We start from the raw sequence: 16,899 nt of genomic DNA, 5'->3' as shown, positions 1-16,899 counted from the left end.
AGACTTGTCCCCCCTCGCTCAATCCTTACTTACCCTACCAAAGACCATTTCTGTGGGTCCCTGGCGGCGTCCTGACCCCCCCACCAAATTTGACTTCCACCTGTTGGCGGTGATGTCAATCCTGCTGTCTTCGGATGAGAATCAGTCGGTCATGCAAATGAGGCCCAGGAGTTAAAATCTCCCAGGCTCCATGGTGCACGGGTTCTGACGGTTCACCGCCGGCTTCAGGTGGGAGTCAGAGTTGGGGCACGTAAATGAGGCCCGTGAGGTCTTTTGGTTTGCCGCCGACTTCAGCTTCTACACACCCCATCCCAGCTCTGAGTTATAATCGACCCTTATATCTTTCTCAGACAGGCCTTGCTCATTGGCTTCGAAAAGACAATCAACTGCAACTGTGAGATTTTCTTTGGGGCAGAAAGCCTCTGAAAATTCTCCCATCACCATCAGGGAAGGATTACACTCAGAAGATATTGAGGGAAAGACAAGAGCAATCATCGTTATACGGAGTAACTCAGATTGCTCTAGTTGGATCCTGGATGCATAAATCCAGGATGGCAGAGTTTTGTATTCTTCGTTATCAATGCTAAAACTGCGGTCTTGATGTTGGTACAAGCATAACTGTGGGTGTATCTCTCATGGGGAGAACCTTTGATCTTTTAACGGCATGTGCTGAATAGGTCTCCAGCACACCTTTCTATCCTTGAACAAACCTCTAAGACTTGGGTGGACTGGCGTTCATGTCTACATAGGGTTTAAATTCTGACACAAGCTAGTCTAAGGTCTTTGGTTCAGACTTCTAAGATGCATCCTTCTGTTGACTGGTTCCAGTTGGATAACACCGGCCTCAGCGATGGAATCAGTTCCTCCAAATTGCCTTTCTCTTTCTCTAATGCAGTGTTCCAAGTTGCATTCCTTTCAAGTCTTTCTGTTTTGTTTGAGGATGCAGAGCCTGTTGTTGTGCCCCTTTCCTTAACTGAAAAGAGGAAAGACTGCTTTGAACCATCAGCAATGATACTGCTTTTGGTTTCCACAAAAAAATGGACAAATCACAAAATGTTATCCCAAGCACATGGAGAAAAATTCTGGAATTCTATATATCAAAAACAGAATTTGATTAATCAGTCATTATAAGCCAGTTGCCCAGATCATTGGGCATAATACCAAGATTCTGATCTAAAGTAAGTTTTAACCTACGTCTTCATTGCCGAGTCGCATCCCTTCTAAATATGTAAAACCATGTTCCAGCTGATTAAAGAGGAAGGTATGCTAAATCTACAGGGTATATTGTCTGGGTAAGACTTTGAACTCTTAGTCCACCCCTCTAGGTCAACGGTAGTTCAGCCATTCTCTTAGCAATCTGTTGTATCCTCAAGCATGGAAGAATGCAACCACGTTGCTAGGGACTGTTGCACTCTAGTTTTCATAAATACTTTGGTGGAGTCCACGGTGACTGCATTGATGTGACCTTACAATGAGACTTTTGTGACCTGGTATCCCCAGACAAACAAATCCAGAAAGTTGGATACTATGGGTCGTATACTTTCTCAAGAGCATGATGCAATCCCCAGTAGTGGGCTGTAGTCATCAGTGATTGACAATTACTCCATTCCTAATGACACAGCGTCAGATTGTAATGTGAGATTGAAAGCCTGGACTAGTACTGACACAATTACACCATAGAAAATAGGAGCAGGAGTAGGTCATTTGGCCCTTCGAGCCTGCTCCGCCATTCAGTATGATCATGGCTGATCCTTTATCTCAATACCATATTCCCGCTCTCTTCCCATACCCCTTGATGCCTTTTGTGTCCAGAAATCTATCTAGCTCCTTCTTAAATATATTCAGTGACTTGGCCTCCACAGCCTTCTGTGGTAGAGAATTCCACAGGTTTACCAACTTTTGAGTGAAGGAATTTCTCCTCATCTCAGTCCTAAATGTCCTACCCTGTATCCTGAGACTGTGGTCCCTTGTTCTGGACCCCCCAGCCAGGGGAAACATCCTCCCTGCATCCTGAATGACTAGCCCAGTCTGAATTTTAAATGTTTCAATGAGATCCCCTCACATTCTTCCAAACTCGAGTGAATACAGTCCTAGTCGACCCAATCTCTCCTCATACGTAAGTCCTGCCATCCCAGGAATCAGTCTGGTGAACCTTCGCTGCACTCCCTCTATGGCAAGTATATCCTTTCTTGGGTAAGGAGACCAAAACTGCACACAATACTGCAGGTGTGGTCTCACCAAGGCCCTGTAAAACTGCAGTAAGACATCCTTGCTTCTGTACTCAAATCCTCTTGCAATGAAGGCCAACATACCATTTGCCTTCCTCTTGCTGCATATTTGCTTTCAGTGACTGGTATACAAGGACACCCAGATCCCTTTGTACATCAACATTTCCCAATCTATCACCATTTAAATAATACTCTGCCTTTCTGTTTTTCCTTCCGAAGTGGATAACTTCACATTTATCCACGTTATCCTGCATCTGCCATATATTTGCCCACTCACTTAACTTGTCTAAGTTGTCTTGAAGCCTCTTTGCATTCTCCTCACAACTCACAATCCCACCTAGTTTTGTGTCGTCAGCAAACTTGGAAATATTACATTTGGTTCCCTCATCCAAATCATTAATATAGATTGTGAATAGCTGGAGCCCAAGCACCGATCCCTGCGGTACCCCACTAGTCACTGCCTGCCACCCTGATAAGACCCATTTATTCCTACTCTGTTTCCTGTCTGTTAACCAATTTTCAATCCATGCCAATATATTACCGCCAATCCCACGTGCATTAATTTTGTACACTGACCTCTTATGTGAGACTTTATCAAAGGCCTTCTGAAAATCCAAATAAACCACATCCACTGGTTCTCCCTTATCTATTCTACCAGATACATCCTCAAAAAACTCCTGTAGGTTTGTCAAACACGATTTCCCTTTCATAAATCCATGTTGATATTTTCTAAGTGTCCTGTTATCACATCCTTTATAATAGACACGAGCATTTTCCCTACTACTGATGTTAGGCTAACTGGTCTGTAGTTCCCTGTTTTTTCTCTCCCTCCTTTTTTTAAATAGTGGGGTTACATTTGCCACCTTCCAATCTGCAAGAACTGTTCCATAATCTATAGAATTTTGGAAGATGACAACCAGTGCATCCACTATTTCCATGGCAACCTCTTTTAGTACTCTGGGATGCAGATTATCAGGTCACTTTGGAGGGTGTTCTCAGGGCCTATGTTAAGCTGTAGTTGTGTTGTCACCACTCTCATCTTATTTAAAGCATTTCCATGCTTAGCTCGGTCCTAGTGCTGCCTTGAGAAGACCAAACCTTTGTAATAAATCTAATATTTGTACTTTGATTATCCAGTTGTTATTGGCATTGTCAGTTTGGTTCTCCATTGTCATTCCTGTCATATTTCTCTTCCTCCAACCCTCCCAAAAAAGCAGATCTATCATAGTGTGAAGACTTTACTGTGTACAAGTGCTTGAGACACTGCCTAAGAGCATTGCTCTCCCTATCATAAACACCATAGCTTTGGATAACTTACCCAACCAATCCTTGAAGAATTGATCATCCCACCTGAAAATAAGATCAAGGTTTCAGACTGGATGGAATAACCCTACCTGAATAATTTGTGATGTCTAGAAGCAACTGGTTCCTTTTGTCATAAAATAGGGTCAGAGTTAGGGTGTTATATTTGGGTCCAGCTGATGACCAGTGGTTGTCCATACAACGTGCTATTGCTACATATACATTGCTGAATGAATGATGAACCTCTGTGTGATAGGTGAACTTCTGGGTACTTGGCCCTAAATAGTTAAGTGGTACATTAACAGTTAATGGTGCTAGCTTCCTGTCATTCTTGCCCCCCTTTATTTCTGGTCAGTTAATCCTATTCTGTAAGGACTTGCACAACACCAGGTTATAGTCCAACAGTTTTATTTTAAATCACAAGCTTTTGGAGCTTACCTCCTTCGTCAGGTGAGTGAAGGAGGTAAGAACCCTTCACTCACCTGACGAAGGAGGTAAGCTCCGAAAGCTTGTGATTTAAAATAAAACTGTTGGACTATAACCTGGTGTTGTGCAAGTCCTTACATTTGTCCACCCCAGTCCATCACCGGCATCTCCACGTCATTCCTATTCTGAACAGACCATATGAATATGGCATTGCGTGTTAAATTTTGTGAGGGAGGAAAGAAGAGGACAAAGATAAACTAGGTTAGCAGTGAAATTACGTTGAAAGTCAGTTGCTACTGCACAATTTGACAGTAAAGATAGCCTTGGCAGAAATGTTCAGCAGCAATATGATGAACCGTCCCCACACCACTTTACCCAAAGATGGCTGACAGAACATTTCAAAGATGGAAGTGTCCTATTACAGACCAAGTTACCAAAGCAAACGACCATAAATTTTACAGCCCAAGATGAAGTGACAACAAGAAAATAGCCGTATTGTATTTTACTCAGTTCTTTGAAGGTTGAATCCTGCATTGAGCCAGTTAGCCTGCTGGCTGTATCTAAAATTTGTGGAGTGCCGATGTTCTATAATTTAAAAAAAAATCTTTCCAAACCAATTTGCCCAGCATTGGAGTTGGTCATTCATTAACTTCTATGTTCTCAATTTAAGCAAGTATTGCCCTTGACCTGGAAGACTGTTATGTTGGTAACACGGGTATCTGTTAGGAGAGTCAAGTAATTACAGTAGCTTGTGATGGGTTCTCCTATCTCACCAGCAATACAGTCTCCTTCAAAATTCCTTCCTCATTGATATCAGAAAATTTCCTTCCTGCTTTCTAGTCTCTTACACAATCGTGAATTCCACAGAATTCCACAAAACAATGCTCATTATTTTTATATCAGGCGTGGCATGGATTCATTGTCACCAACTGGTAGGGCAAAATCTGCAGGCAAGCACAAAGACCATTCTGCTAGATCTGTAGCTACAAGTTTTAACCTGGTGGCTTTAGATATCTGCAAGACAGCAACATGGAGCAGTTCAGAAACATTTATCAAGCACTATTATTCAGATATAGCTCCAAACCAAAATATGCAGTTTATCATAGGCATATTGGCTTCCACACATACAGATTTCCTTTCCTCTTTGGGTTATTACTTGGACTACTTTTCTCTATGAATGAAACTTCATTTATACTCTGGTATAGCCAAGCAAAAATGGGAGAGTGTTTTCAAACAAGTAAAGGAAGTACTTTTTTATTACTGTTACTAAGCTTTTAAGATTCACCAGGACAAGCTAAAGGTCTCCATCTTTAGCTGAAGATAAAGGACATGCACTTTTGTTTTTATATTTACATCCTATCCTTATGGCCTTGTTGCTCTCAATGTTGCCTCTTACAGTGAAAAAGAACAATTAGCATGCTTGAGTTACATCGAGACTACAGCACAGAAATAGGCCATTCAGTCCAACTGGTCAATGCCAGCGTTTATGCTCCACACGAGCTTCCTCCCACCCCTCTTCATCTAACCTTATCAGCATATCTTTCTATTCCTTTCTCCGTCATTTACTTATCTAGTTTCCCCTTAAATGTATCTGTTATTTGCCTCAACTACTCCTTGTGGTAGCACGTTCCTCATTCTTTCCACTTTTTTTGGGTAAAGAAGTTTCTCCTGAATTCCCTATTGGATTTATTAGTGACCATCTTATATCTATGTCCTCTAGTTTTGGACTCACTTACAAGTGGAAACATTTTCTCTACGTCTAACTTATCAAACCCTTTCATTATCTTAAAGATCTCTTTTCTAGAAAAAAAGCGTCCCAGCCTGTTCAGTTTTTCCTGATAAGTATATCCTCTCAGTTCTGGTATCATCCTTGTGAATCTTTTTTGCACCTTCCATAATGCCTGTATATCCTTTTTATAATATGGAGACCAGAATTGTGCACAGTACTCCAACTGCACACCTGCAGGACAGGCTGTCAGCTGGAGCGTCTGGATTTAAAGGGCCATTGCTCCAATGGATTTTGCTGGAGCAAAGAGCCAGAAGACCCAATGAGCAGCACAGGGGCAAGGCTGCTCCAAGATTCAGCAATGCCTCACTTCAGCTGCTACTGGCTGGGGTGAGGAGGAGGAAGGAACTATTTTACCCAGCCGACAGGAGGAAGTGCTCTGCCTCTGCCAACAAGAAGGCCTGGCTCAAGGCAGCAGAGGAGGTCACCAGCAGCAGCAACATATCCCGCACCTGGGTCCAGTGCAGGAATCATTTTATTTACCTAACTAGGTTAGCAAAAGTGAATACATTTACTGATTCTCCTGCATTCCATGGTGCACATTTACCCCCCCCCCCCACCCCAAACTCATTCTGCACTGCCAAGTCTACTCCATCACATCATTTCTCGCACCCACTTAAGGCTCATCTTCAACTTACCTGCACTTCCTGAGCATTTCCTCACTTCTCCATTTGTGTTCCTACCACTCACCCACCCCAATCCTGATCCAGTGTGATGTCTGTGTCTCATACTCACCCTCTGATGCACGTCTTTCAAGGTCAGCCTCACCCAAAGCAATGCATTCATCGATTGGCCACTTCACCATCATTCACACACGTCTGTACTTTCTCCCCTTCTAGGAGAAGAGAGCGCAAAATGCACGTGAGAGGATGAGGACTGGAGGGGGGCCACAAGAAATAGTGGTCCTCACAGACGAGGTGGAGGAGGCCCTGCAGATCACCGCACCCTTGAGTGCCTATCCCTCAGGGACGCCGAGACTGGCAACCCACAAAAGTCTGATGACACAACTTTAACATTCGTCACACACAACATGAATTGATGTTAACAATGATTGGCATGTTGAACACCTCAGTATGCTCATCGCAACATGACACATATATGATGATACTTAATGCCTTCTGTTCTCTTACAGACCCTTCAACGACTGCTGTCATGGCAGACGGCGATTCCTCAGAGGACCTGCCGGCCTCTGAGGGCGCACTGTCACATCTTAGCGAGCCGTCCATCAGCGCAGATACTCACACCTCGTTGGGTCATAGTAGTCAGTTAGTTAGGTTGGCACCTGGTGCGTCACCACACACAAGTGAGCACGAGCAGACACTGGTGGCAGGGGCAGCTGTGGAGAATCCGTGTCCCTAGTAGTCAGTTAGTTAGGTTGGCATCTGGTGAATCACCACACACAAGTGAGGACGAGCAGACACTGGTGGCAGGGGCAGCTGTGGAGAGTCCGCGTCAGTGGGCGCACTCTCCGGGCTCTGCTCAGCTGGACGCAGATGCTGAACCCCGGGGGGCCATCCTTTAAAAGGAGAACGATCAAGGGATAGCAGCACATTTGCGAGATACTGGAACAGGTGCCACGCACACTCTCCAAAATGGTGCAGAGGATAGAGGAGGCCAATTCCTGCATTAGTGGAATGGTAGTGCAGGTACGGGAGGGAATCTCTGAGATAGTGTCACAGGGACGTGAGCAACTGTCTGAGATAGTGGCGCTCGTAACTGCTGAAATGTCTGAAGTAGTGTCGCAGGTAAGTGTGGGAATGTCTGCGATGGGGAAGGCTAGCTTCCGTTGAGCTTCAAGCACGGCTCAAAAATGAGTCCATTCAGGCCCTGACAATGGCTGTTCCGACTCACGGTGAACAACATTCTGCCGCCTTAAACAGGCAGACAGAAAATTTACAACTGGGCTTCCAAGGCATCATACATGTCCTCCAAACTGTTATCCAGCAGAGTGGTAGGAGTGATGTGGGCCTGGCCCAGTGGAGGGATGTTGGCAAAAGGGGACATGGAAGTGGGGACGCCACTCAAAGTGCTCCCATGTCTCACCCGTTTCCCCGCTCTCAACCAGTACCCGCAATGCTGCCTCCTCTCCAGGTGGCCAAGTCAGCCCCTCCGCAGGTGCAGGTGGAGCAGTCTTTGGAGGGGCCCTCACAGGCTCCAAAACCCAGAGGACATAGGCCGGAAGTATCCAAGCAGTCCGGCCATGGACATGAGCATCCTGCCACTACCTCTGCTGCAGCCACAGGGGATGCACCACATAGAAGCGGTAGCAAGAGAAAGGTTAAGGATTTGTGATCATGAAGGGTGTGCACAAGGGTGTCTGACAGACTGTCATGTTTTTTATTTATATTTGGTTTCTGTTAAAGTCACATTAAATGTTGTCATTCTCACCACTGCCATGTCTTGCCCATTCTTGACTGGCTTTTGTGATAGCACCCTTTCATGTGCTTCACCATGAACGGTGACACTTGATGCCACCCAGTGGGTCATTTTACAGTGGGTATATGTGTAGTTGCAGGACTGTTTTATGCAGGAGGAGTGGGAGGGAGCTGGTGTTGGCGCTGGTCTTTCCAGGTCGTATGAGGACTGGACTCTTCTCACTTTCTGATCTTACGAGAACCGTTCACATATGAGTGACTCCCTGGCCTCACGAGCAGCCAGGTGAGCCGCTGCTGTGCCCATGGGTTCGTCCTGCGCCTCCTCCTGCTCCTTCTCAATGTGGATGGTGGATAAGGAGATGGGAACTCCTCAACCGGTACCCCTCTCTTGTGCGCCATGTTGTGCAGGACACAACACACTACTATAATGCAACCCACTCTCGCTGGTGCGTATTGAAGCACTCCCCCCAGAACGATCGAGGCACCGAAATCGCATCTTCAGCGGCCCTATCGCATGTTCGGTTATAGACCTGGTGGCGATGTGGCTGTCATTGTATCGATGCTGTTGCTCGCTAATGGGGTTCCTCAGAGGTGTCATGAGTTACGTGTGCAGGGGGGTATCTCTTGTCCTGAGGAGCCAGCCCTTAAGGGTGTTCAGAGCGTGGAAGAGGCCCGAGATGTAGGATTTCTTCACAATGAACAAATCATGGCAGCTGCCAGGGAATCTGGTGCACACGTGAAGGAATCTTTTGCAGTGGTCACAAACGAGCTGAGCATTGATGGAGTGATACCCCTTTCTGTTGATGAACTGCCCTGGCTCGTATGGAGGTGCTTGGATTGCTATGGTGCGTGCATTCGATTGCACCCTGTACTCATGGGAAGCCAGCCACAGAGTGGAATCCCACTGCCCTCTCCGTCTGGCTGAGGTTGTTCATGGGGAAGTTGACGTATATCGAGGCCCTGCGAAACAAGCCGTCGGTGACCTGCCTTATGCACTTAGGAACATAGGAACAGGAGTAGGCCATTCAGCCCCTCGTGCCTGCTCCACCATTTGATAAGATCATGGCTGATCTGTGATCGAGCTCCATATACCTGCCTTTGGCCCATATCCCTTAATACCTGTGGTTGCCAAAAAGCTATCTATCTCACATTTAAATTTAGCAATTGAGCTAGTATCAATTGCTATTTGCGGAAGAGAGTTCCAAACTTCTACCACCCTTTGTGTGTAGAAATGTTTTCTAATCTCACTCCTGAAAGGTCTGGCTCTAATTTTTAGACTGTGCCCCCTACTCCTAGAATCCCCAACCAGCGGAAATAGTTTCTCTCTATCCACTCCCCTTAATATCTTATAAACTTCGATTAGATCACCCCTTAACCTTCTAAACTCTAGAGAATACAACCCCAATTTGTGTAATCTCTCCTCGTAACTTAATCCTTGAAGTCCGGGTATCATTCTAGTAAACCTACGCTGCACTCCCTCCAAGGCCAATATGTCCTTCCGAAGGTGCGGTGCCCAGAACTGCTCACAGTACTCCAGGTGCGGTCTAACCAGGGTTTTGTATGGCTGCAGCATAACTTCTGCCCCGTTGTACTCCAGTCCTCTAGATATAAAGGCCAGCATTCCATTAGCCTTCTTGGTTATTTTCTGCACTTGTTCATGACACTTCAATGATCTATGTACCTGAACCCCTAAGTCCCTTTGGACATCCACTGTTTTTAACTTTTTACCATTTAGAAAGTACCCTGTTCTATCCTTTTTTGATCCAAAGTGGATGACCTCACATTTGTCTACATTGAATTCCATCTGCCACAGTTTTGCCCATTCACCTAATCTATCAATATCCCTTTGTAATTTTGTTTCCATCTACACTGCTTACAATGCCACCAATCTTTGTGTCATCGGCAAACTTAGATATGAGACTTTCTATGCCTTCATCTAAGTCGTTAATAAATATTGTGAATAATTGAGGCCCCAAGACAGATCCCTGCGGGACTCCACTAGTCACATCCTGCCAATGTGAATACTTACCCATTATCCCTACTCTTTATCGCCTTTCGCTCAGCCAATTTCCTAACCAAGTCCGTACTTTTCCCTCGATTCCGTGGGCTTCTAACTTAGCTAACAGTCTCTTATGTGGGACCTTATCAAATGCCTTCTGGAAGTCCATATAAATAACATCCATTGACATTCCCCTGTCCACTACTTTAGTCACCTCTTCAAAAAATTCAATCAGGTTTGTCAGGCACAACCTACCTTTCACAAATCCATGCTGGCTCTCCCTGATTAACTGAAAATTCTTGAGGTGTTCAGTCACCCTATCCTTAATTATAGACTCCAGCAATTTCCCCACAACAGATGTTAGGCTAACTGGTCTATAATTCTCCGGTTTCCCTCTCCTTTCTTAAAAAGCGGAGTGACATGTGCAATTTTCCAATCTAGAGGGACAGTTCCTGAATCTAGAGAACTTTGAAAGATTATAGTTAGGGCAACTGCAATCTGCTCACCTACTTCCTTTAAAACCCTGGGATGGAAACCATCTGGTCCTGGGGATTTGTCACTCTTTAGTGCTCTTATTTTCTTCATTACTGTTGCTTTACTTATGTTAATTTTATTGAGTCCCTGTCCCCGATTCAATATTAGTTTTCTTGGGATTTCCGGCATGCTATCCTCTTTTTCGACTGTAAATACTGATGCAAAGTAATTGTTCAACATGTCTGCCATTTCCCCATTGTCAGTGACAATATCCCCACTTTCAGTTTTTAAGGGGCCAACACTGCTCCTGACCACCCTCTTTTTCCTAATATAACTATAAAAGTTCTTCGTATTGGTTTTGATATCCCTTGCAAGTTTCTTTTCATACTCTCTTTTTGTAGCTCTTACTATCTGATTTGTGACCCTTTGTTGATCTTTGTATCTTTCCCATTCGCCAGGATCTGTGCCATTTTTTGCCTTTTTGTATGCCCTTTCCTTACGTCTTATACTGTCTCTTACCTCTTTACTTGTCCATCGCTGTTTTTTTTGGCAAGTAGAGTTCTTGCCCCTCAGGGGTATAAACCGGTTCTGTATCTCGTTAAATGTTTCTTTAAACATTTCCCACTGATCATCAGTCGTTTTACCCATTAACAGATTTGCCCAGTTTACTGTGGACAGTTTCTGTCTCATCCCATTGAAGTCGGCCTTACCCAAGTCTAGAATCTTAGCAGCTGATTCACTTTTTTCCCTTTCAAACACTACATTGAACTTGATCATGTTATGATCGCTATTGGATAGATATTCACGCACAGTTAAGCTGTTAACTAAATCTGGTTCATTACTCATTACTGAATCTAGTATGGCTTGCCCCCTTGTTGCCTCTAGGACATACTGCTGTAGAAAACTATCCCGGACACACTCAAGAAATTCACTACCTTTCTGACAGTTGCTAGTCTGCTTTCCCCAATCCATGTGAAGGTTAAAGTCCCCCATTAAGACCACTATGCCTTTGTTACACGCTTGTCTAATCTCTGCATTTATACAATCTAGCACTTCAGAGCTGCTGCCAGGAGTCCTATACACAACTCCCACTATAGTCTTAGATCCTTTCCTATTTCTCAATTCAACCCATAAGGTCTCAGTTGGCTGCTTACCTCTCGTTATATCCTCCTTTATCATTGAATTGATTTCATCTCTAATCACTAAGGCTACTTCTCCCCCTCTTCCATTTTCCCTGTCTCTCCTGTAGACCTTATAACTCGGTATATTTAGTTCCCAGTCCTGACCATCCTGCAGCCATGTCTCAGTAATAGCTATCATGTCATACCCTCCAATTTGAATTTGAACCTGTAGTTCATTTAATTTATTCCTTATACTCCGTGCATTTGTATATAGAATTCTTAGTTGGGCCACACACCCTAGCCTGACCTTCAGCTTTTGTGCTGGGTTAATCACCTTACGCCTTCTAGTTTTCACTTTATCTGTAGTGTCTAAAGTACACTTTCTTTCTGCTGCTCTACGCTTTTCCTTTTCACTTGTTCTTGAACAACTGTTTGTACTATTTGATTTGTAAATTTCCCCTTGTGTGCAAACGACTTAGAGACCCCGGTGACACCCTGGAATGATCTGGAGGCAAAGATGTTGGGGGCAGTGGTGACTTTAACAGTGACAAGTAATGAAATGCCACCAGGCCCAGCCGGGAGCAGCTCGGCATGAAGGAGGCTGCAGATATCTGCGACCACCCGGCAACTCACTCTCAGCCTCCTTATGCACTGCTCCTCAGAGAGGTCCAGGAAGCTGAGCCTTGGTCTGTAGACCCTCTGACAAGGGTAGTGCCTCGTGCGACGTCGCTCCCTCTGTTGTTCCCCTATGTGTTCTTGTGCAGGTGCTTGTGGCAGAGCACCATGTTGTGGAGCTGCAAGTGGCAGAAGTGTATGCCGTGCCTGGCGAGGACAGTGATGTTGCTCGTCCTCAGATGTACTGATGAATGCAGCCATCGCGTCCCCCATCCTGATGGTGTCAGTTTGAGGGGCTTCTAAAAGTTGGTAAATATGTGTAAGCAGAACAATTCTGAGTGGAAACCAAGAATTTTCAGCCTAAACACAAAAGATCTCCCAGCCAAAAGTTTGTCTGGAAGAACTGAGTGCCCTGCTGCAATAACTCACCTTTTATCCCCATCTGTCAATCAGGAATTTAAATGTCCAAATGGCTGCCAGCTGAAACGTATCTCGTTTACCATGGCGTGTTTCACACAGCATGGGAAACACGCTGAGGCAGCGTTGAAATTGCTTGCCTTCACTGTTAATTAGATTCATGTACAGGTCAAGTACTTGAATTGCTTGTTTAAATATCGTCCCGCCGGCTTTAATTGCCGGCGGGACTTCCGGGCTTGGGAATGGCATGCGCACCCAGATGACTCTGGGTCGAGCACGTTCTTAGGCATGTTGGAGCCGGGATTTCTGCCAGCTCCTGGAAATCGCGATTTTCTTCGCCCCCAGTTCTGTTTTAAAATTGAGCCCATTACATCTACTGCATTACCCTTATCTACACTCTCTGTTACTTCTTCAAAGAATTCAATAAGGTTAGTCAAGCATGACTTTCCCTTTATGAAATCTGTGCTGACTATTATATTTTTGGTTTCTAGATGTTTTTCAGTGACATCTTTGAGTAAAGATTCCATTATCTTTCCTGCCACTGATGTTAAGCTAACTGTTTAGGGAAGGGAAATTTGCTGTATATTGATTGATTCCTGCTTATGTGTGGACTTGATTACTCTCTGCTATCGTGCTGCCTTCAATGGCCACTCACTGTCCAGACTCTCACATAAAAAATAGTCACTTGGGTGAGGTATTGGGGAATTGTCAGCCCCTGTGGAGCTGTACACCAACAAGAATCAGTGTCTTTAGATAAATGAGGGAGAAAATTGGGAGGGAGGGGAAAATCCAAAAAATAGAGAGTTTTTATCAATTATAATGCCTCCTTTCCATCATCTGCATTGGCCATTTTTTTTTCTGAAAGCATCCTCCTTCAGCCACAAAGTTGAAAGTAGGTAGCCTTCTCTAGTCATATTGATAATGCTTCACGAAGCAGCTGATCCTCCTGGTAGTCTTGACAAATCAGTCAACAACCTAAGTATTGTATTAACTTGTATATTGCCTGGTTTTTTTAAAAGCAAAAAAATCAGTCTAAGTTGGGGTTTGCAGCTTATATGCTAGCCCCCGCCACCCCTGCTCAAGTTTGGCATGCAGCCTATAAGCATGTCAGTATGGTGTGTCCGAATGAGACGAGAAACTCTGAACTATTGCCTCTGGTTGCAAGTTAAGTGCTCGTCCACTTGACCTATTGGGTCATTTGTTTCATAACAGTTTAATAGCCTAATACTGGCATTAAATTAATACATGAGATCAAAGATCAGTAAAATCTGCTGTAATCTTGAACCAATAACTGCACCCAGTTACTTTTTGATCTTCATCCGCTGTTTTAGAGCTTGGCAATCTTGTACAGCAATCAGTTACTTATTAGTAAGGATATTTACTTGCTTTTCTTCTAATGTTTTTGTAAGACCCACAGCCCAGTCAACAAAAGGATGGGCAACCTGCTTCCAGACCACTGGCAGTGCCCTCTTTTGCTATTTGCTGGTAACCAGCAATTGCGCACCTATCCATTTTTTTTTCTCCTTTTGATATGTTGCTTCCTGTACTTTAAATGACTCAGATTAAACACTGAGCACCTTGGGCAATTAATTATGTATCTTACCACTCCATGGGGCAGTATCATGTTCCAGTTTAATGGGGGATTGAATTGGCATCCTCTCGCTCTGTGGTGCTGTCCGTTAGTGTTCCGGTGTGCTGTACCACTATGCTATCTAATATTCTGAAAAACAAATTTCAAGCTGTTTGGGCAAGAATGCATCAGGAACTCATTATATTGAGTCCAAATGTTTTAATAAATGACAAACAGAATAGATTTTTAAGAATGGGCAAGGAATTGTGTTCAATATGGAAAAACCCTGTACTTCAGCTGCTGTATAAGTTCTTTGTTTTCACCCCATTTTTTAGTAGGTTGTTGACAAATGGAACTTGTAAATATTGTAATTGTGTTCCATGAAGTTTACCAAGTTCTTTAAGCTTACTGTTTTTTCTCTTTCTTTAACCAACAGTGGTAACGTAGTCATAGAAACCAAATTCTATGATGATGATCTCCTCGTAAGTACTTCCAAAGTCAGACTTTTTTATGTCTGAAGTGAATTGTCTACAGTTTAGTACAAAATGTCTTGCTGATGGCAGATGGATGAGAAACACTTTTCAGCGTCATGTGACCAATGGACCAGCTCTATCTGGATTGCAACTGGCAAATTAGGTTCTTCAGAATTGATTTAGAAGATTGAAGTGACCAAGACTCTCGATACGAAAAAACAAGACTCTTGTAAAAGAAAAAATGGGCAGTGACACTTAATACTGTATTTTTTGAGACCAATGTTGTACATTATTTTAAATGCTATTTGTTTTGTTTTGAATCTGTATACACTACTTTGCTTCCCTAGTTTGTACCATGCATAGTTGCACTTCAAGTTACTTTAGAATTTTGTCCATGTTTATTGTCTAATTCGTTTTTATTAACTACTGTAATTTGTGACACATTCCTCAGTTGTAACAAAGTGTAAAATACTCCTTGTATGTTATATATAGTTATAATCCATAATGAAGTAAATGATAGGGCTGAGCAACATTGCAGTCTCGTTAAAATAAAAGCTGTTGCTTCTGTATTTTAAAGTCAAATGTAGTTAATTTGTACTGTACATATTAGTGCAGTATCATTTTATGACCTGTGTTTACAGTTTGTTTGCTAAGGTACAGTATTAAATGGGTTAGCTTTAGATAGCTATTTTAAGTAGAGAATCTCAATCCTTTTTTAACTAAAGGATTTTTAATGGCACAAATATTGCTGTACCATCAGAGATGCAATACAAAATATGTACAGTATGTCAGTGGATGGTGGGAGAGGTCACTTATCCAGCAGCAATTTGATTGCTGCCAGCCACTGCATCCCACAAATAACCTACCCTTTTATACTTTTTTTTTAACCCCAGCAACCTTGCATGCATAAGTAGTACAATTTTCAACTGGGAAGACTGAACATAATAAAACATTGAACATTTTTTCCCAAAAATGTTATTCTCACCAGGAAATCATTAGGTGTACTGTAGTTGTATTTGTCAGCAAATTTTGCCTGAGTCTATTTTTCTTCACTTGTTATCTTTACACTCCTTAGTAGTCTGGCCAGCTGTGATTTCCCCATCCTTTGAGAAATACCTAGCCTTTGCCCAGTACTTTCTCACAGCAACACAACTGATATTGGCAACTGATTGAGTTGGTCGTCTAAAGCTCTGTGCAACAGAAATTATAAATTTTAGTGCAGTATCTTTTAAATTGATGTCATTATTATGGTCCAGGCATTTTTCCAACATACTTTGCTCTCTTTCCCCTCCCCTCACCCTCCAGAAAGATAGTCAGTCATTGGTGATTATATGGTGTTTGCGAGAACCTATCAGGCATCCTACTTAGGCAAATAATGTTGACTAGTGTTTACAGTTAAAGGGTTCAAAGGAACATGTATAGACTTCTTTGATGTGTTCCCTCTGAAACTATGGCCTCCTACTTGTGGTTTTGTATGCTCTGTACCACAGAATGTGGGTGTTACTTGGCTGACGTTGGGTTGTCGGACAAACTTTCTGGCATAGATTGTTCTGCCTGTTGATAGTGGATGAAAGATTTGTAAGGACTCTGCAGTCTGCTGTTTCTAGCTGTTCGACAGCTGTGTAGCTAGAGCAACTCTCTTTCTCACCGCAAAAAGAAACTCATTGTACTCTCAGCAAATGCACCAATTATCAGATTCCTTATGTTCGCTCCTTGAACAGGCGGAACACAAGGATAACCTGTCGCAAATGAGCGTTGACATATTACTGTGTTGCACTGGGGTCCCCCGACAATGAACTGTTGATGTGTTCTCAGGATAGAATGTCTCTGTGAACTCAGTCTGTCTATGAAGACGCTGCTCTCCACGTACCTCCACACAAAAATTAAGAGAGGACATTGGAGTGAAAAGGCAGGACAGTAAGTAGGGGGAAGGTGGCCTGAATTAGAGTGGGTGGGTGAGTACTAAACTATATTGACTAGTTAGCTGTTAAATTACTGCTAGTTGTTTAATTGAAGGTTTATTTGTAACGAATTTACTGGGGATTTGACTGAAACTCTTAATTAGGTGTGAAATTACTGGTGGCTGGGTATGATTCTGACTGGCTATTTTGAA

General features: G+C 43.4%; 1 protein-coding gene across 1 annotated transcript in view; it reads left to right on the top strand.

The window, feature by feature from the left end:
- pde6d (phosphodiesterase 6D, cGMP-specific, rod, delta) overlaps nt 1-15,572 on the top strand; it is a 62,290-nt gene extending 46,718 nt beyond the window's left edge. Inside the window, exon 5 of the mRNA XM_067995305.1 lies at nt 14,750-15,572. Coding sequence (XP_067851406.1) covers nt 14,750-14,831 — 82 coding nt within the window. The 3' untranslated portion in view covers nt 14,832-15,572. The remainder of the gene's footprint in view (nt 1-14,749) is intronic.
- Nucleotides 15,573-16,899: the final 1,327 nt, after the last annotated feature.

Source organism: Heptranchias perlo, chromosome 13, assembly GCF_035084215.1.
Source record: "Heptranchias perlo isolate sHepPer1 chromosome 13, sHepPer1.hap1, whole genome shotgun sequence".
In the NCBI taxonomy this organism is placed as follows: Eukaryota; Metazoa; Chordata; class Chondrichthyes; order Hexanchiformes; family Hexanchidae; genus Heptranchias; species Heptranchias perlo.
The sequence above is the reverse complement of the archived record's forward strand: the minus strand, read 5'-3'. Positions and strand labels throughout refer to the sequence as shown.